Genomic DNA, 20,946 nt, shown 5'->3' with positions numbered 1-20,946 from the left:
GAGCTGGTGTACCACATGTCCATTTTTTCCTAAGCTGTATTTGAACTCTTCTTCCTTTCAGATGCTTTGTAACCTAACTACCCTCAAATGAAGCAGTTCACTTATTCCATGGGCAATCCAGGCACAAGTGTGAAATCCCTTCAAACATTATGGCTTTAACTTTTGTTATAGGGGACATTCCATTTAGAGGAATAAGTTGCATTTACCTTCTGCATCAGAGTTTTATGAATGGTATATAAATGTTGTTTAATGTTAAAATGGTATATGGTCTTTCCATAGTGTCTGTGTTTTATTAGAGTAATTTAAAAAGAAAACCACTAAAACGATGTTACTACTGGGTGTCTGATTGCCAAGTTAATCTCTTATCACAAGTCCCATTGATCTTCTGTTTGAGCAGCTGAGAGTCTATTTTATGTATAGCGATCTTTCATAAAGTTTATTCCTGGTAATAAAGCTAACTGGGGTGAGTGCCAAGCTATTCTCAGAGGCAGTCCGCTCTCAACAAGAGAACTATTTTATTTTGTTAGATGGGCTTATTGTTTGGGTATGTACTTGTGGCAGAACTAGTGAAATTGCTAGCGAGTGAGTCAAACTAGGTTCAGAGGTGTACTCTTACTGGTATGAAATTAATGGCATTACTGTGCAATAGACATTCAGATCTGACTTTTAATATGATGCCCAGAGTCACGTACATTTTCTACTTATTACTGTATGGTATTACTAAATGAGATTGTTAATCTCCTCTATGGTGTGGCAAAAAACTTAAAAAATGCTACAAAGTAACAAAAAAAACCCGCCACTGTGGAACTTTACATGAATTAAGTGCATTCAGTTTTATTATGTGTAAGAGGAAGTAATTTTATTTCACAGAGCACAACTGTTTTGGCTTATCTGAAATTATGTTGTTTTTCAGATTTTTGAAGTCGTCTTTTTTCTAATAGCCTGCATTTGTGTTGAGATACTTAGTGTCTTCATACCAAACATACATGTAAATTTAAAAAAAGTATTTCAAAATATTAGTAGTTAACCTTCAGTAGAGTTACTTTTCATAAAGTAAAATTTTACTTTTAGTAAAGTTTACTTAAGCTTTATTCCAGAGTTTCTGAAGTATTACTGTGTATTCAGAAGAGTTCAATAGATGGTAGAGCACATGTTCTTTTAAGCTAACTAGTTTGTTAATCTTCATATGAAAATGGCAATCCTACTGCTATACACAGCGATCTATATAAATTCCTATGGTCTTATGGCAGTTTTGGGAAGCAGTGGTGGTTTTGTATGCAGCTCTGTGCAAATGCTTGTCATGGCAAGGATGGGTTACATGTCTTGATCTGTTCCTCTGCTCTTGTCTGTATGCTAAACTCCTCGGGGCTGGCACCTACCTCTAGGAAACCAGTCTCGAGCAATCTCCTCTCAGCCTGTTGTTGCAGTAGATTTTAAATTACTGGCCAATATCTTATTTTTGGTCTTTTCCTGCTCTGGTGACCTGGATATACGGGAGTACTTACAATTCCTTATGGATGCAAGGGGTAAGCAGAGATGCAGATAGTTACAGGAGGGCGTGGATGTGCCCATAATGCACACAGTGCCCTTGGGATGGTGAGGGAATCGGGCAGGATTTGCACCCCAGGTATTGAAATAGCAAGGTGAAGGAGTTGGTGGGATGCTGGGAATTCAGTGGGAGGGAGGAGAGCGGAGGGATGCAGCGTGCTCTGGTGTTTGCTGTGAGCTAGGCTGCTGGAGGGTATAAAGTGTGTAAGTATCTAGTAATGTCACACTTCTCCTTTCATGCTCAAAGTAGGTACTGATGTCAGAACTACCTGAAATAGCTCTTATTGAAATCAGGGGGGCAGGTAACTGCTCAAGCTGCTTTATCAGGCTCTTAGCAGATTCAGTCAGCCTAGCTGCATCCATTGCTTTTTACATCTTTGAAGAGATTTCTTTACCATCAATCATACAATTTAACCTTCCTTTTAAATTTCTCCTTGAAACCAGGAGAAAAGCACACAAAAAAATATGGAACTCACTTTTATCATGCAATAGCACATTACTATCCAAACAGAAAGGATAAATTATTATATACCATGTAAACAAACTGGAGAAAATGTAAGGAGAAACATCTGTTATTTCAGCTAATATTAACTATTTGTAACCATGGTGGGAACAACCTTTTTTTTTTTCCTATTGCTGCTTACCTGTCATTCAAACTTAGTGATTTATTTTCTAATAATTGCCAACCGACTGCAAGTGATGGGTGCGCTGCATCTCTGCCCTGCTTGTCCTGTGGTGGTCTGGATGGTGGCTTGGTGTGACGATCTTTGCATGATAAAGCAGAGGCAGCTTAGCTGTAGCCAGGCTGTTGTACTATTGTAGTCATTAACACTACTTGGTAATCATGGTATGTTACAGAGCATCAAACTATAGATTTGTAATTGCAACTAATGATGTCCTTGCATCATGGCTCCTCTGAGCTGAAAAGTGTCAGTGTGTCAGTAATTCAAGCATCAAATAAAAGCTTGTGTTTTAAAGTATTTAGAGAGCCTTGTGAGACTTCTGCGTCTCCTGGCACATAATGAAATTGGGCAGTGTTCTCTGGCAACTTTGCATTATTCCTTTAAAAACATGTATTCTTATCTGAAGCATTGTTCTAGAGCTAAACTTCGGGGTTTTTTTTCAGTTTGGGTTTTTTTTCCACCCAGATTAATTGTTTTCATATGGAACTTTTAATGTTGGATTTAAAATTCAGTGTTAGCCTAGGCTGATTTTTTTTTTTTATATTGGATCAAATCTGGATTTCCTCCAAATAAAAAATATTTATTGTGTAAATAGCTTACACAGAAATTTGGAAATAAAATACTGAAATGTTTGAGCTAATTAGAAATATTTCTAAGTCTAGTATAGAACTGACAAAATTGCACTTTTGCTGGAGTAGTTTAAAGTGCAGTACTGTTTTTCACTGGCTCAACGTTGCTTTTATCATATGTTATGTGTGACAGTGGTGACTGTAGATGAGAAATAGTCCACTTGGAATAAATAGGTATTTCTTCAAAATGGGGAAGCTTGGATTTAGCAACTGATCAGCAATATGCTGGTCCACTGTACAGCTTCATTACATAGTAGAAGAGAAAACCCATATATTATCATGAAGCCACTATGTTCTATCTGTCTGGGACTTATTTAGCAAGTAAGAATGTTAATTTAGTGTATACTGGCTAAGATAACTAGTTGTCTGGGGGGTCAAGGTACTGACTTCAGAGGCATTTCTGAACAAAGATGTTGCAGTTGGTGGGTGGATGGCACTGGTCTCAGCTGTTGTATGAGCTTGCATAAATAGTATCATCTCCACTTTAATCTTTCGGGTGTTCAGAGGTAGTGTGCATATTTCTGTTTAACCCCTGGACACTTGCTGGCATGCATGACCCTTTAACAATTCCTATCCCTCTGTCCATCCCTGGCACCTTGGCTCCAAACAGTCTGGGAGGATAGCCAGTAATTTTGAAGTTTTTTGTTAAGAACATCTCTTTAACAGAAAGTGTTTTCATTTCATCCGTATACAGTTTCTATTGTGCTTGTTATAGTAGTGTATGGCACACTCCTGAAGTACTGCTTGCATCTCCACTATACAATATTTACTTCCCTTTGTGTGTAATGATCAGTTAAAAAAATATTAAAACTGGTGATGGTGGTTACTGGACTTTGGCATCAGGAAAAAAAGCTTTTTTTTTATTTCAAAAAACAGCAATAAAGGCTGGAGCAGTGTGTTTCATAAAGGAAAGCTGGCTTTTAAGTTGTGTTTTAGGATAAGCATTTGATTTACCTTACCTTACATTTTGAGAATGAAAAAGATACTTAAACCTTCAGTCTTCATGGATCTGTCTCTCTAAAATTAACGTGCCTTTTTCTTACTAATTTTTATACCACTTCAGAGACATTATTCTAATAGAGTAGTTTTAAAGGTTGTTTCTGTTGTGCTTTGGAGGGAAGTATCCAAAAGCTTTGAAGCATCAGAGCTTTCTGCGTATTCCTCTCATTTATTTTTTTTGGTGGGGGGAGACGGAAAAGATCTAGTAGATGGTGTATTGCAGGTGGTGATTTTTTACTAGCTTTTATCACTTTCAGTGGTATAATTTTAATCATGATCAAATACCAACACGGTAAGTGTAGCGAATGCAAAGAAGGGCCAAAACAAACTTCAGGTGACCTGAACTGTTAGATCAATAGAAATAAGTGGAAACTGAATCTTCCCTGAAACTAATACCTGTAAAGCCCTGCGCACAGGGAGAGAAAGCAAGCAGCAAGGCTGGGAAATGGATTGCAATAAATTTGTTTCCATTTTGTAGTGATGATTGCACAGGTGCTAGTTTTTATATTGTTCAAATACTTGAATTTCTTTGTAGGGATGGAGCCTTGATGATTCCAGAGATGGTTCACCCAAGGAACTATACTCCTGAAAGTTTGACTTGTTCCAGTTTGTATTAGAAGAAACTGAAGTAATAGTCATAGAAAAATGCTAATAAAAAAATTTAAGGACAATGTAGGTGGTATTACATTATTGGAAATCTTTTAGTTATATTATTCCCCCTTATTTTCTTTATAGCAAACATTGGCCTGTTCCATTTTAACGGCGTTGTTGAGCGAGTTCTCAAGTTCAAGTAAAACCAGCAACATTGGACTAAGCATGGAGTTCCATGGTAACTGTAAACGTATATTTCAGGTAAACTAGTTCTGTATCAATATATGCTACCTGTCTTTCTAAAATTTAAACATTGAGAAGCAGAAGTACTTTCTTGTGCCAGGTGCATTCAGGTACAGTGCGTGCCTAACAGCATTTAATAGAACAAATATTTTATTATAACTGCAGATACTGGCTACTTCAGGAAAGCTGATAATGTATTTTTTAAAAACTTATATCAAAAAGGTGCAATCCCTTTTTGCCCATTTTATGAATGTAGAGCTACAGGTCTTTATGCGCTTGGACTCTTTAATTCCTTGGCTACCAATTGCAAACAAAACGAATACTCTGTGGAACAATGATAGTCTTAAATATAGCTTTGGTTTAAAGCCAAGGAGAGCTATGTATTTAAAAATATTATTGCAGATGGTGTAGTCTGGTTGTCTCAGATGTATTGTTTGGCCAGGCAGAAATGTTTTTGTGAAGGCATTGCTTTAAACTGACTGTTGTGGAACAACTTACCAACTTTTTTTCATGCCAAAGACCAACCCTCTCCTCCACCAGTTGTTAAAAACATATTGTTAAGTTTTTCTTTTAATGACTAGCATTTATGAGAAAATTTTTTTTCCTTATTCTTTACAAACACAGTCTATTAATTTTGGCAAATGAGGCGGCGGGGGGGGGGGGGTTCTGACCGAAAACTTCAGAATATTTTCTGTATTTTAATGAAAAATAGGGTGAAACCAGAAAATTCTTTTCTCTTTAGAAAAGTATTTCTTTTTAATCAACATTTTAATTAATGACTGAGAGACTCTATTAATATATTGTGTTCGTCCTGACTATAGGAGGACGATCTGCGGCAGATCTTCATGCTCACAGTAGAGGTACTTCAGGAATTCAGCAGACGTGAAAACCTCAATGCTCAGATGTCTTCGGTGTTTCAGCGTTATCTTGCACTAGCCAATCAGGTCTTAAGCTGGAACTTCCTTCCTCCAAATTATATCCTTTTAATGTCAGGCCCTTTATTGCAGCTGACTTGGGTCACTTCTACCAGATGATAAGTAAAGTCTTTGTGAGGAGAGAAAAATGTAAAACTTACAAGCCTTATTTAGTCCTTGATTTATGTTTTCTTCCATTAGTGCTCTTGGTCACCCCCCTGCTTGCTAACCGATGCTTATATACAGAAGCTGCTGCTGTTCTTCATTAAAGTTTTAAAGTGTTTCATATAAAAGGCAAAACTAGTTCAGCAGAGCAGCCCCCAGTTATGGGTTGATGGTCTGTCTGGTTGGTGCAGGGAGGAGGAAAAGTGTAATATAAAGCTTTAGTGCAGAAACAAATGGTGAAGAGGTCTAAGCTCTGTTGAATTTTTTTGCGGAGATGTGATCTGTCCTACTTTTCTACCTCAGAAGAGGAGGGGGCAGGTAAATGCCCCATCATCTAGGAATGGACATGTTCAACCGACTCCCCATAAAAGAGCATGGTCATATACTAGAACATGTAATAGGTTCTTTTCAATCTGTAGAAAAAGTATTTGCTAGCTGAGAGGAGAAATGGCATCTCCTTTTTACACAGGTGCCATTGCTTCCATTTTGACATCTTTCTGATGTGTGCTGATTATGAAAGTCCAGAGAAAGGTGGAGATGGAAAGTAGAGGAGAAAATGGGAATCAGAAAGAGAGTCTTAGTGAGGGAGAGAAGAAAAAAGATATGAAAATGCTCAGCCCAAAAAACGGGCTAGAAGAATATTGTAGAAATAATCGATCACATTCTCTATTTAATAAAGGGTTAAGACAGCACTTGCAGTAAAACATTACAATGCCTCTTTTAATAGCTAGACCGTCCTTCAGATGCTCAGCAAATTTCCAAGAGCCAAATTTTTAAGCTCGTTTATAAACTTTTTTCTTAAAACCTTTTGAAATTGTTACTAAGTTATATATACTGCAGGAATCTTGATGTTGCCTTCAAATCCTCTGTAAAGGATTTTATTTGCTTTCCTGGTTTGATGGTCAGAAGGTGATATCTGTGTGTTTTTGTTGTCTTTGATTCTGTTCATTATGCAGCGGGCAGCAAAAGTGAAATTTATTCGAAACTGGATATTCCTTGGTTCACATCTGTAAAGCAGAATACCAGTTATATTGTCTTTATGGAAGGTGACATGGATTAAAAGTAAATATCCCACTCCTATTGATCACTGAAGTGATTTGGCAGGGGTCCAGAGAAGAATTTTAGTGCATGTGCCTACAAGGCTGAGACTGGAGTCAAATTATTGAATCTAATAGAAGTTTTTTGGAAGAGGATTTAGGATTTGTAAGAATTCAAATAATGTGTGAACGCTTTTTTTTTTTCCCCTCCTAAGCTGTAATGTTAAATAGAAAGGAAATGCTCTTGTGTTTGTGCAGTGGTGGTTCCCTCTGAATTTTAGTCTTGCTCTGTGCAAACCTGTGATGTAGTCCTAAATACTGATCTTGTTACAGTTTGAAAGTGAAGGCTCTAGTTCTTCATGAGCATTTTATCCTAGGCTAAGGTTTGCAGTGGTGGAACTAGATATACACAAGCAAGATGTGGAGCCTTGGGAGTTCCAGCTTTCACTTATACCTCTAAATAATAGGAAGTTTAGTCTATAGGTGCTAGTAAATAAGTGTTAATTGAAATAGCTAAGCAAGCCATACTGCTGCTTAAGGTTAACTGTTTTCTGCTACTTGGCCTACTTTAGATACTACAGCTGTTAAGCAAATTCTGGCCACTTGTGGAGATCGGATGGACCTTTAGTCTGAACCATCACAAGTGCTCTTACATGGTACTATTTCAAATCTTTTCATAACTTCTGCTCCATTTGATACCATCTTTTTATTTTCTACCATTGGACATTCCATTTTGTTGTAAGAATTACAGTGCCAGCTTGGGTCTCCCTCCTTTATGTAGCAACTTGTTTTCACAGAAGTTGGAATGGCTTTAATCATCCTTGAGAAATGTGGGTCTTAGCTGATGAAGATTCAATAACTGTTGGGATTTACAGCACCATGTTGATTGTATTGTGGCATAAATCTCTTCCTTAAGACGACTAGTTTAAAAATAACTGTTGATTGTTAGCTCACGGGCAGTGAAACTTAACTTGGCTGCAGTTTCTAAATAGATAGCACATTACATAAGAACATAAGAATTGCTGTGTTGATTGATCAGTTGGTATCCTTTTGGTATCCTCTTTCCAAATCTTGACAGTACATATGCTGAAGCAATGGGCATAAATTTAATACTCAAAGCATGGAGTAAAATGATCCATTGTATCCACAGATATGTCTTTTTTCCTTTAGTTGGTATTTCCCCTGGCAAGATAGTATTGATTCTCAGTATTGCCTACAGTATAACAGTAATCTGCAGTATTTGTATATAATCTTTACCAAGACTCTTGTATCTCCAAAAAAAGGAAGTAGCATAAATATGCATTAACTCTAGAGTGACCATCGTCAAGAGGCACGTTATTTAAATCGTCGAGTTGTGAGAATTACATCAAAACGTATCTCTTCTCAAGAGTTCCTGTGCTGTTAGAGGATAACTTAATATGTGTTGCATTGTTAAATGCAGTCTTGGACAGTGCTGCCACCATTAATAACAGAAGAGTTGTAGTAAGTCTATTGTCTGTTGCTAGCATGAAAGTTGCTTTCTGGAGTAGCTTTCTTATTGGAGCAACGAAAGGAGAGAGGCTGGGACCTACCTACTTTCAGGTTAGTATTTTTCAAGTGTCTTGGGATGTAGTGCCTGCAATAGGAAGGGCAGGGCATGATGGCCTAGGAGACCTCCTTTCAGTCGTGCAGTTACTTCCATTTCATTTTATTAACACACATGCAATCATCTATTGTTATTTTTATTTGCTACCTCAAGATATTAGTTCACCTGATGTTTGCGGATGCTTCAGAGGTTTTTGGCAGTACTGTTGGAAATGACAGTAACATAGGATTCCTATTTTCACTAAGAACGTATGGTGGTCTGTTGTGGCATGTTGGCTTCTGCAGAGTTTCTTTTTTCAGTGCTGCTACAGCACTGTTAAATATTGTTTACTCAGATGGAACTAGTTTTAACTATCTTTTCTTAAATGAATATTTTGACTAATTAAGGAAGTGCAGGTGATCAGTACTAAGAGGTACAGCCCTCTCCTTTACAAGAATGCCTTCAAGGATCTCACTCCTAATACCTTGTAAGTGTCCAAAGTCTCCATTTAAGGGGCTGAATGTTGCTGGGCTTTAAAGCATCTTGACACACACATATATGTCCTGTGGAGTCAGGATATAATGATAATTTATATTCTCTTACCTCCAGAGATGTTTCTCACTTCTTGACTTTGGGATTTATCTGTTCTTGGCAGCCACATTCTAATAGACTTTGGGATTTATCTGTTCTTGGCAGCCACATTCTAATAGACTTTGGATGAATGTCCTCAAATGAAAAAGTTCTTAAACAGAACATAAGATTTTTATCCAGCTGTCTCCCATCTACAAAAAGGTGTCTATTATAGAACTACTTATCCTTATTTGTTAACATATGGATTATAGTACATGAATAAAGAGGAACTTGAACTTTAGTTCTTGTTTGGATTTGGTGCCTCTACTTGCTTGGAGGCAAACTGACAAATTTTCAAGTGAATGTAGAATAGGGGATTGGATTTAAAATACAGGTTACGTAAATCTAATGGGATGCACTCCACTAATGTGCGTCGTTGCTGTTCCATTGAAATTAATGGTCTGATGGCAATCGTATGAACTGACTGAAGCTTTTGTCCAATCTGAATGCATTTTTTTTTTAAGTGTGAGTGTTCCTTGGCCACACAGTTAAAGGAACAAAGCTCTTCATATCTCTGTTTTGAAAATGTCTTTTAAACTTCAAGCCAGAGTGAGACACCTTTCTGGGAGGTGCTGTGAACCATATAGTTCTGCAGACTTTCAAGATTTGAACTCAGTCCAACCCAGATTGGTAGCATCTGTTATGTATATTGGAAGTGCATGAAAAACACACAGAATGCTGCAGAAAACTTGAGGTTTGTTTTGAGGAATGATTCAAGTTGGCATTGCTGCTGAAATGCACCTCCCATGAGCACGATACTGAACAGGCAACCACCTAGCTGAAAACTTTTTTTAGCAGGTTGAGGTCCCCAGTTTGATTTGTTGCAGAGCTACAGAAATGATTGAACCTTTACCGAGGAGCGACAACACAGATTTCCTTCAGCAGCAGGGCTGCTTTCCTTAGGTCTGTGTTTGTTAGCAGCCTGGGATTATCCTGAATTTACTACAGTAGTCTGTCCTTACCTGAAAGGTGAAGGGTTGGGGTACTATCCTGGCTATTGTTTGGGATATAAAGAAAAATTCAATGTAACTAGAACAGCTGTATTTAAGAAAGTGCAAAGGAGAGCTGCATTTTACTTCTATCAGACTTATCACTCTTAGGTGAAAATTGACCCGAGTTTGAAATCCCTGATGTTTAGAAATTATTTCTAGGATACTATGTGTTTTCCTGACAATCCTTTCTAGCAACTGTGTCTTAAAAAGTTGGGCAAAACCAAGAAGATTGACAGATCCCCTGAGTTTGGTCACAATTGCACTAAACATGTTTGTGTTGATATTGAACTTTTTAACAATTAGTGTTTCATCATTTGGGTTTTCCTGAATGAATTCTGAAATTAGTTTGCAACATAAGAGCATCTTAAAAGCATTAATACCAGAAGAGGAAAAGAGACCAGTAGTGACCTTTTTTATGAAGGGGAACTGATAAAGTATATAGGTTTCTTCCCCTTCTGCTCTCTCGCCCCAGTGGTTTTAAGTTTCCAGTTTGGCAGTGATTTGTCATCAGCTTCCTAGGTGGCAGCCAGTCTATAGTGGAAAGGTGTGACTCTTGAGCTGCATCTGCATTGCAGTCCCTTCTGCATAGGTGCTGTAAGTGTTAAGTTAGGCTTAAAGTGATTAGCTTGCATACTATTAGCTGTATAGACGTAGCAGCAAAATGTAGCAGGAGCTGCAGAATCCACTTGGGTGGTCAATGTGAGACTTGTTACTGGCATGGCTATACCACTAGTGGCTCCGGAATTGGCCAGTTTTAAAATTAGCTTGGGACTTCCTACACTTCCTACGCCTGTTGCTGCAATCTGAGTCCAATGTCTCCAACACAAAGTTGTTGTTTCATTCTCATGACAGTTAACAATACTTGTGTTTAATAATTAAATATTTAAGCATACATTCCTTCTCGTGAATGCTGGATATGTTTGCTGAGAGTGTAAGTTAAAGATTTGTGAAGCATTTCTCCATAGGGGGCAGCAAGCCTATGCATCAGTTTTAGACAGTTGCTCCTAGACTCATCCCATGTGCTTGGCCGACTAGCTAGCAAGCTAGAGGAGGTCTTAAAAATCCCAATAAAATCAGTATGTTAGCATTATGACACTGGACGGCAGATTTCCAAGCAGTTACCTTTCTAATGCAGTTTTTTATTTGTAAAATATAAGTCTAAGACTGACACAAAGCTCTCCAGAAATGTTCCAAACAACAAAGGTGAAGTGACTAAAATAACTTTTAAGAAAGATATTCAGACCTTAGCACTCCAGGAGTTTTCCCTCCATTTCTGAGTTGTTCTTGAGTCCTGTGAACAAATTTGTGAATGGGGGTCTGGCAGAAGAAGTCACAACTTTGATTTTTGAGTTCCTAATTTACTGCTTTGTGGAAGGGCAAGCCTTGCCTCTCTTAGGAAGAAGACCATGGGATCCATTCTTAGGTACTGGAATTTGTGGGAAGTCCTGAAGTGAAATGTTATAATCCCTCATGTCTGACTTAGGATATGAAATATTTTGATAGTCATCTTCACCCATCGGTCCCTTCCTGGGACAGAGGCAAAGAGTGGGAGGAAAACTACACATTCGTTTATCTTTTTATTTTCTTTTTTTGATATGTTCCTCCAAGAAGCATATAAAACTTCAAAATTTTTTTTCTAAATTACAATTTTAAAATTACAAATTTATAACTTTAAAAAGATTACTCTTATTTCTCCAGCTCATGAAACAAAACCAAGCATAGAGCTAATGTCTACATACATAAATTTAGGTAAAGATAAAAGAAAATCTGCCTTAAACATTATGATCTTCTCTTCCTCTCTAGGCACTAATTAGTGAGCATATAAGCCTTACCATACATGAAGGCATCTAGTTATAGTCTTATGCTTTTCAGTAGAACTTGGTATGTATTATTGAATAATCTGTTCCAATTCAGGCAGAAGTTTCTAGTCTCTGTAGGAATCGGTGTCCTAAGTCTTGTGAACTGGGTGAAACATTGCCGTACTTTTGGTAGCTGTTTCCTAGCTTGGACTTCTGTGTCATTCAAAGTGAACTCTAATGAGAGTTACTCGTTCTTCAGAAGAATTAGCAATGTTACAAACATTTGTATTATTACCAGAAGTGGTTTACAATTGTTTTTCATTTAAAAAAGAAACAAAAAAACCCCAAACCCTCCAGGATGTCATAGCAGACTGATCTATGCTTATCATAAGTCTATGTTATAGCTTGAGTGCTTACAAAAAAATGTGCTAGTTCTGTACTTTTTGTTTCCTTATAAGTATTGAGAAGTAAATTAATTTTTGATGATGAAGACTGCATTTGTCCTGTGTACACCCATGTAGTAGGTAATTTAGTGCCATTTTTTCCAGGTTTGGCATAACTGGACTGCTGCTAATAAGGCTGAACCATAGCACAAACTAGGTTGAGGTATTTCACGGCAGCAAGCATCTCCACAGCCAACTTACGCTAATGTTTGCGTACATCTAGCACATGACAGAAAATGGGTACAAGATCTCCACGATAGGTGCAGGCATAATTTGTATTGTTCAGTGAACAGATATTTTACCCACAAAACCGCTATTGTCAGATGTGTCATCAGTCTATTAGCATGAGAAACAGTACTAAAAATAACAGGATAGGGCTGTTAAATACTGAGGCTTGTTAAAATAGTGACAGCAAACTAGCCCTTCTTTCATTCCACATGAAAAGTGTTATGTAGCTGGTCCCCTCTGTAGACTCAACCTAGTGAAGAGCAAATTGATTTTCAGAGATTGATAATGTATCTATGATCATCTTCTGATATTGATGTATTTCCAACCCAAGTATTTATTGGAAAGTTTCAGCAAAGGATACTCTTGTCAATAAACAATTTTAAAATACTTTTTTTTCCTAAAACATTCCAAATGAAAAGGAAGAAAAGCATAGCTTAATTTGCCAGATAAAATTAGTTTTGATTTGTAATATTACTTCTAATAAAGGATGTTTGGATATGATAATTCCATGCCCATATTTCTTTTTTCATCTGGGAGAAGTGAAGCATTTTTGATCACTTAAATTACATCTGTATTTCAGATGGAAGTAAAATAGACAATTCCGTGATTTTTAGTTTTTCCCCATCTGAAATAATGCAGAACTGGCTATGGTTCAGCACACATTGATAATTTTGAAAACGGTGAAACTGGTTTTGTTTTGTTTTGCACTAATGTGAAAATCCCTGATTGTTCTTACGTGTTATAACATGCTGACAACAGTTCTGGACACATACCACCAGTGAAGGTCCACTTGGTACTGTGCTGTGGAAAAAGTTGCTTTTTTGGAATGTGTTTCTGCACGGGGTTGTTAGGAATTTCTGGTTTTGGCAGAACTCAGAAGACAAGTGTAAATAAACTAAAATTGTGCATCCTGCCTTGTGCCACAATTCCTCATATTAAGCTAGATGTTTGCTTTATATATTATTCTCTTAAACAAAACCCATCAAAAGTTAAGGGGTCTGCTTTCTTGAATGATACCATTGTGAAATTTATTTTCTTCTAGACATATAAATACTTTGATACATGTTTTCTACAATATCTGATGACTTACAGTACAAAAGTTAATGCAGTTCATTACCAATAAGTAAATTACATGCAGCTGAGCATGCTGTTACTTATTCTGATGGTTGGGTTAGAAAGGGATCAGAGAGGATAATGAAGGGTTTAAAAAGGACAAATGAAAATATAAGTTGCTGAGTTTTAAAGCAGTTTTACTACTACTTAGATTGGGGGGTGTCACAGAAGGAAGCACTTTCAAAAATCTTTGATAAACACTCTTCTGCATGATCAGACTGACAAAGAATGTAACCTGCTTGTTTAAATGTTTTTGCTCATGTCTCTGTTTTTTCTGTATTAGAGCATTTGCAGAATTTTGTAAATTGTTATGCCAAAACACATGGTAAGAACTGAAATGAGTGCAGCAAAATTGTGGCTTCACAGTGTGCATGTTTTTCACGTGCATCTTGTACAAATGTGTTTAATATGACAATGCCTTATGCTTTTGTTCTTCACGGTGTGATTAAAAAATGTAGATTAATGCAAGGCTAATATATCTGCATTCTGTGACACATATTTGGCTATTTAGAAAAATTAGATATAGATTTCAATGAGCTATCTTTAGCTATCATAAGGCCTTTTTAAAAGCTGCCAGGAAAATTTTTTAGAAAATGATTTCCTATTTTGCATAAATTTTAACACCTGTTAATTGCGGTTGCTTTTTTCCCTTCTCGCTGTGTCACATTAGACACCCTGGTTATCAAAGTGATCGTATCACTATGGTATGTCTCATAATTATGATCAAACTGTTATCTAACATTCCTGGAGCATTCTTTTTTTCAATACTTAATACCTTTTATTCCTTGGCCTCATGCATGAATTATGCTGTGTATGTGAAGAGGCTTAAAGTTTGTTTCCATTACATTCTTTCTGAATGGATCCTGTTGTATCTAGGATTTTTTTAAAGCCAAGTAGGAATGTTATTGTTGACCTTGACACCAGATAACTGGGCAGACATTATATAGCTATGTTTGAATCCTCACAAAATGTGATGCTAAAGCCAACAGAATCCTGGCGTGAGACCCTCCTGGACAGCAGAGTTATGGAGCTTTTCTTTACAGTAAGTTTCTTTCTTCAACTTTCATAGTCCAGACCACAGGGAAAGCAGCTCCTTCCTGTTCTAAAACTGTATTGTTGGACTCTTCCTTTTGCATCAGGTAGGACTGATTCTGTTAACTTCAGATTGCTTATCAAAGCAGACAGAAGTATTGTATTTTTCCTAGGTTACCAAATATATATTTTGCCTATAAATTGCTTTAAATTGATGACCATTAACAAAAGAAAAATGTGTATAGTTATCTAAACTTTTAGACATTTAATACTTCTGGACATGTACTCATCAAACGAAACCAAACGTGATGAGCAGTAGTAGAGTATATCTTTCAGATAAGGTGTAACGGCTCTCAGAAAAGATCAAATGAATAGTATGTGTTTGCTGATCTTAAAGAATTTGCTCAACAGAACAGCTGAAAATAAGTAATGTAGTTGCAGTTTTCTAGCCAATTTCAGCATACAGAATTCAGCATCTCTTCTCAGCACAAAGTAAATCCAATCAAGTTAAAATAGTTTAAGTTAGGAGGGATGGGGAAGAGGTAGAGTTGGGAGAGGGGAATGTAATACTCAATTTCTGTAACTTAAAAAGCCCCATGATATTAAAACTGGATAAAACTAGTATTGTTTTCTTTCTGCAACTGTTGGGAGAAGTTTGTAGTTGTTGCTCAGCTAGGAGTTACTGCAGCCACAACATATATTGGCTTATAAATTTGTTTACTATGCTATTTTATCTTATGTTACATCTCTTGGGACCTGAGAATTCAGCATTCTCAAGCTATTTTCATTTTTGCAATAGAGAAATTTTGCAGAGAGAGAGAAATAACGTGCTCAAAACTTGGACAAAGTTGTTATTAGACAAAGTAAATGTAACTCTCCAGTGCTGCTTGAGAGTTGTCTGATACGTGTTTGGATACGTGTCCTTCCTTTAAAGGATTTTTTGATAAATTAGTTTGGTTTCTTTTAATTTTTTTTTTTTTTTTTTTACTGCAAGCTTATCTGTTCCAGCAGTTTTGAAAAGGTGAAAAAAATCACTGGCAGAACTCTTAGCAGCTACACACAATCTGAACAGCTGTCTAGACTATCCAGACAGTTGCTACTGTCAGCTGTGAACCTCCACGTGCAAATAACTTTTTGGCTTACATATTAACCCTTCCTTGTTTAATAGTATGTAGTTGTCAGATATCTGTTTCTTTGGTTGGTTTACAATTACTTATTCATGATAAGAATAATGTTTTGAATGACATGCAGCATTGTTTCAATACATTTGCATTTTACTTAACAGTAAACAAAACTCGCCTGCATTTGATTATTTTTGAATGAATGCTAGCCAGGGCAGTACGCTGTCAGTTTTGGTTTTAGATTCCTGATTTGCAATGGTTGAGGCTTGTAGTATTAGTTTGCTATTTGAAGTAATGTAAGTGAATGGTAGTAATTTATATTCATTTATCTGATCTGAGAAATTTTAATAACCTTGCAAAAGTTGGCAGGACTGCCATGTTAAAGAGAGAGCCTTCAGTTCTAATCTCAGCCCAGTGTGGGGTGTATATTAGGAGGGGTATTTCTGTTGCAGGGTTTGTTTCTCCTGCTAGTTTGATCCTTCGGAGATTAACTGTGCAGCTAATCCAACCAGGTATGAGTTGGGTGAAGTTGCAACTATAACACCACAGAGAAATAGTGTTTTAACTGTACTTTTATGTATAATATTGCTGAAATAATTTAACTAGATTTGCTTCTGGGTGAAAAAGCTACCCTATATTTATTCAGTAAATGTTATGTGAAAAAGTAGGCATGAGCCTAAGAAAATTCTTTAAATCCATACTTGACAATTAACATAAGTATGTGAGAATACGATTACTGAAATATTAAGATTTGAATCTAGAAAGTCTCACCAGCAGAAGTAATGACGTAACAGTTCGCAGAAATGTGGGAAGATTACTGTTGGCCTTGTATAATGTAAGGGTGTTGCCAAGGAAGTGATGCATTCATTTTTGTATATGTCTTCAGTGTTTACCTCGGCTAAAGAAGCATCTGTATAATCTTGATTGAACTTGTTGACTAACTTTAGCAAGACTCCGTAGCCTAGGCATAGTTAGCATAATAGAGATGACTGTCATTATTGCTGTTTTTAGAAGGAGCAGTATGTCTGACTGGCTGGCATCTGTTTCTCCCTTTAAGACATAACATTCAGTAGACAGTTCAATTTTCAACATGTAGGTGAGACTTAGTTTCAGTGATTTAATTCAAGGCTTGTGGTTTTGTTAGCTGAGTCATGATCTTGACATTTACTATGATTTAGAGAGTTGTAGAAACCATTGTATTTTGGACTGAATGGAAGTTATAGTAAGCTTTTTTTGGTGTGTGCTCTTTTGGATTGAGAGCCATGTGACACTTGTAAGAACACCCTATTTTCCGTGTATTACTAACTATCTCACTTCCTGAAAGGTACATCGAAAAATCAGAGAAGATACAGATATGGCCCAAGATTCATTACAGTGTCTGGCACAGCTGGCGTCTTTGCACGGGCCAGTCTTTCCCGATGAAGGTTCACAAGTTGATTACCTGGCACACTTCATTGAGGGATTACTGAATACTATCAATGGGTATGTATGCCTGCTCTCTAAATTTAGATGGCATCTTTTAATCTTTAGTTTGGAGTGTAGTGTATCTGTGTTGAGAGCTTGTATGGCTGGCTTATTTCTGGGTATAATTTGTGTTTACTGTTGGATTACTGAAATTGAGAACGCAGTTTAAAGTAGGTGGTGCTTAAGTAATATGAAATAGAGTTATTGATTGAAAATATATCAACAAAATCAATTCACTTTTAGCATTTTTCTTAATGGCAAAAAACTAACTGCTATTTCTATCTATAGAATTGAAATAGAAGACTCTGAAGCAGTAGGAATTTCCAGTATTATCAGCAACCTGATAACCGTATTTCCTCGCAATATTTTAACTGCCATTCCAAATGAACTTTTCTCCTCATTTGTTAACTGCCTCGCACACCTCACTTGTTCTTTTGGAAGAAGTGCTGCCTTGGAGGAAGTGGTAAGTATCCGCTCTCAAATAGTAGGTAGTCTTTTTTTTTTCTTTCTCTGTATTTGTGATAAGCATAATTGACATGAGAATTTGGCTGTTTTATTAATAACTGTTGTGAATTCAGTAGTTCTAGATATTTCTGAAATTGCATCTGAGAGGATTTTCTTTTTGTTTCAAACAACATACTGAATATAATTACACACTGTGTGCATCTTTCAGACTTTGTTTTGATTTAAAGCACTTGTCTCATTTTTATTTTAAAAAGAATGGATTCACTTAAAAATATTAAAGTCTTTAAATATTGCTGACTTGCTCTTGTAGGACTTCTCTGAGAACTGTTGTAGATAATGAACGAGCTACAGTCCTGAAAGCTTAAAATGACTACATGAACATATGGACAGACCGAAACTTAACTGCTGTCAAGAGTTCTGAGTCAGGAACTTCTGTTTCAAGTGAATGTAGCTGTTAAGATCTGTTGTTAATCCCATACTTCTAAGCTGTTCAAATCATCCCTTCATTGCTGACACAGTTCAAATGGTAATTCTGTGTACAAAACTAGCACAGGAATTCAGAGGATTTTTTTTTCTGTTTACTTCTTTCAAACTTTGGTTGTAACATTAAAGAGCAGTTGGGATAGTCTTAAGTCTTCTGCTTCTAAAAATTGTATTAAAAATAAAAACTTAAGGAGACCTAGTTTTAAGGAAAAAAGCCCGTAAGAAATTAAGGTGAATAATCTTGCACTTGACCTATTTATGTGTAGTAGCTATTGATTTAAAATGAGACTATCAAGATATTAGCCAGTATCATTAAAAAGTATGAATTTTTACCAGTTTTGCTATATTGACTGGGCTTAATTACCTGAGTTTGAAAATAATTATAGAAGTATTTAGTTATAAAGTTGATGGATATGTTTCTTTACCAGACATCACAGGTGTGTTAATTAGCATTCATTGCAGGGCATTAGATCATGTCTTTGCTGCAAGGTTAAAATGTATTATGTTTGGCCCAGTGCTCACTTAAACTTTCAAGTGTGTTCATGTCTTAATCAAAAAATTGGTGGTTAATTTAGAATCTAAAATACAGCTACTTTCCAAACCTTATTGGTCAAAACTTGCCCTGCTTTTGAGATTTTCTAGTAGAACATTGAACGTATGTTCTGGTGCTCACCAACACATTTAGGAATGCTCCTGAAGCCTTTATGGAAAAGATTCAGCAAAACCGTAGGCACCTATCATTTAAATTAAAGGGACTAAGGGGATGTTGTTTCCTCAGTTAGCTGCTTGTTACTTGAGAGCTAGAATTTGCAATCATGTTTAATGAAAACAGCACTCAACGTAATGCCATTCAAAACACTTCATCTCTCAGCAAAAGCTTATAGTAGCTTGTACCACCATCTGGTACAAAGTTTGTTTTGGAAATGACTGGCCAGTTATGCCTAGTAAACTGTGGCTGCCTACACTTATATAATCCCATAGTTTTTGCTGAAGAAAATCTTTTCGTTATTAAACTTAAATGTTCTCAGATTCAGTAACATCAGAAAGAGAGAATGCGAGATTTTTTTGTTTTAAGAGAGAATTTTCTCACTGTCCTTGAATCTTTAACCATTCTGTGGAAGGAGAAACATTACACTTTCACCCCTTCCATTCTGTCATAGGTCTTACAGATATCTCAACTTCATGCTGTTTCTCTGATTTCAAGGATGATATGGAATTCTGTGGTGATGGGTCTTAAAACAAATAATTCTTATACCTTAACAGTGTGTCAACAATAAGGCATGCTACCAAGGCTTTTAAGTTATTGCTGACTTAATCCAGATGGTCTAATGATACTGTGTGCTGTGCCTGTAGAAATACTACTTTGCATCCCTGAAAACAGTCTTTTGGCTTAGGAATGTCCCAGCCATGGTTAATGTGCTCCCCGAGCTTCTTGCTTAGACTGCTTGTAGTGACACCTTCTGCGAGCTCATGCGCTGTCTGTAATTAGGAGCTTTTGATAAGATGAAATACCGTATGCGTTGGGCTCAGTAGAGTCCTCACATAATATTCCTGGAACTTTTCAGAAATCTGAAGTGCAGCAGAATGCACGCAGGCGTACTCCTTAAGCTTTGCTGGTCAGAAGAGCTGTTTTCCGCATATTTCTGCCACTTCATATGTCAGCAGAATGCCTCATGTGAACATTGCAGAAACCCCGTTAGGAACAAGGCATCTGCTTAGCTGAAGACCTGCCATGGGAACTGTCGAAATTGGGAGGTCCTGAACCATAATATGCAGACCATGTCAAATCAGCTCTGATTTTCAGCCAAGGGGGAAAAAAACCACAATCCAAACATCATGTTCAGGTGCTGTTTTACATTAACCTGCCTGCTGGGTTGCGGAGATTGACTGAAGGAAGTTGAAACATTTTCCTGAACAGCTACACTGGTGGAGGGCAGTAAGCTTCAGCAATGCTGGGTGTTAGTTTATGGTGCAAGTCGGACCAGTAGTCTCTTCCTTTAATAGCACTGGGTCTGAGAGAAGATGCTTGTCCACAGCTATGCTTCGCCTTGCTCAACACTCAGTGCTTATGCAGAAGTAGAAATCAAATAGTCCATCTGAATTAGTGAAGAGTATGAACAGGATGTTGGATGAAAAGTCAAGTAGAAAGTATATCAAAGGCTTCTTTTTCTCAAAATGAATCTTAATGCACTGTTCCTGTTTCATGATATTTTTTAAAATTTTTTTAAATTTTTTTTTTTTAAATATATGTGATGGGAGAGGTCATTCTGAATTTGGTCCTCTCTGGTATGCTTCCAACTCTTTCAAGCCTGTTGCTGCTTGAAAATTTTAGAAGTGTTCTTTCTTCAAAGGCTCAGCAGACTGTGAAGGAAGAAGTACCAATTTGCTTTTTGTTTCCCATACTAGAGAAATTAACCATCTTTGCTTTGACTTTTCTGGTTGTATCTTGCCTCTCCTGAAGATCTGAGTTCTGAACTGGTCTCTGCCATTGCTTCTGTTGGATCCATCAGAACGATTCAGCTCCCCAGTCTACAGTATATCCCTGAGTTTACCTGTGTGACATCTTTGGTAGCCCAGCTGTAGCTAATCTGAAATAAGGATTGGGAATTTTTAGTAAGGTTCCTTTGTGACCAGATTCGTTCAATGTGGATAAACTCTTTCTACTATTGGGGCACATACTTTAAGGAGGCACTTACTAATCCTAGCTTCCTTATTAGAATACCGTAAAGTGTTTAAAAACACTTTTTTTCATGGCATTAAATTCTGTATTACCTTTTCAAATAAATTAATTGGATGGATTTGA

General features: G+C 36.8%; 1 protein-coding gene across 2 annotated transcripts in view; it reads left to right on the top strand.

The window, feature by feature from the left end:
- XPO4 (exportin 4) overlaps positions 1-20,946 on the top strand; it is an 83,085-nt gene that overhangs the window by 34,972 nt on the left and 27,167 nt on the right. The window contains exons 5-9 of one of the 2 annotated variants that reach the window (XM_052812682.1): positions 4,595-4,711; positions 5,515-5,668; positions 14,508-14,620; positions 17,056-17,213; positions 17,484-17,658. In XM_052812682.1, coding sequence (XP_052668642.1) covers positions 4,595-4,711; positions 5,515-5,668; positions 14,508-14,620; positions 17,056-17,213; positions 17,484-17,658 — 717 coding nt within the window. The remainder of the gene's footprint in view (positions 1-4,594; positions 4,712-5,514; positions 5,669-14,507; positions 14,621-17,055; positions 17,214-17,483; positions 17,659-20,946) is intronic. The other variant, XM_052812684.1, reaches the window with a different exon arrangement.

The sequence above is a fragment of the Harpia harpyja genome, chromosome 17 (assembly GCF_026419915.1).
Source record: "Harpia harpyja isolate bHarHar1 chromosome 17, bHarHar1 primary haplotype, whole genome shotgun sequence".
Lineage (NCBI taxonomy): Eukaryota > Metazoa > Chordata > Aves > Accipitriformes > Accipitridae > Harpia > Harpia harpyja.
The sequence above is the reverse complement of the archived record's forward strand: the minus strand, read 5'-3'. Positions and strand labels throughout refer to the sequence as shown.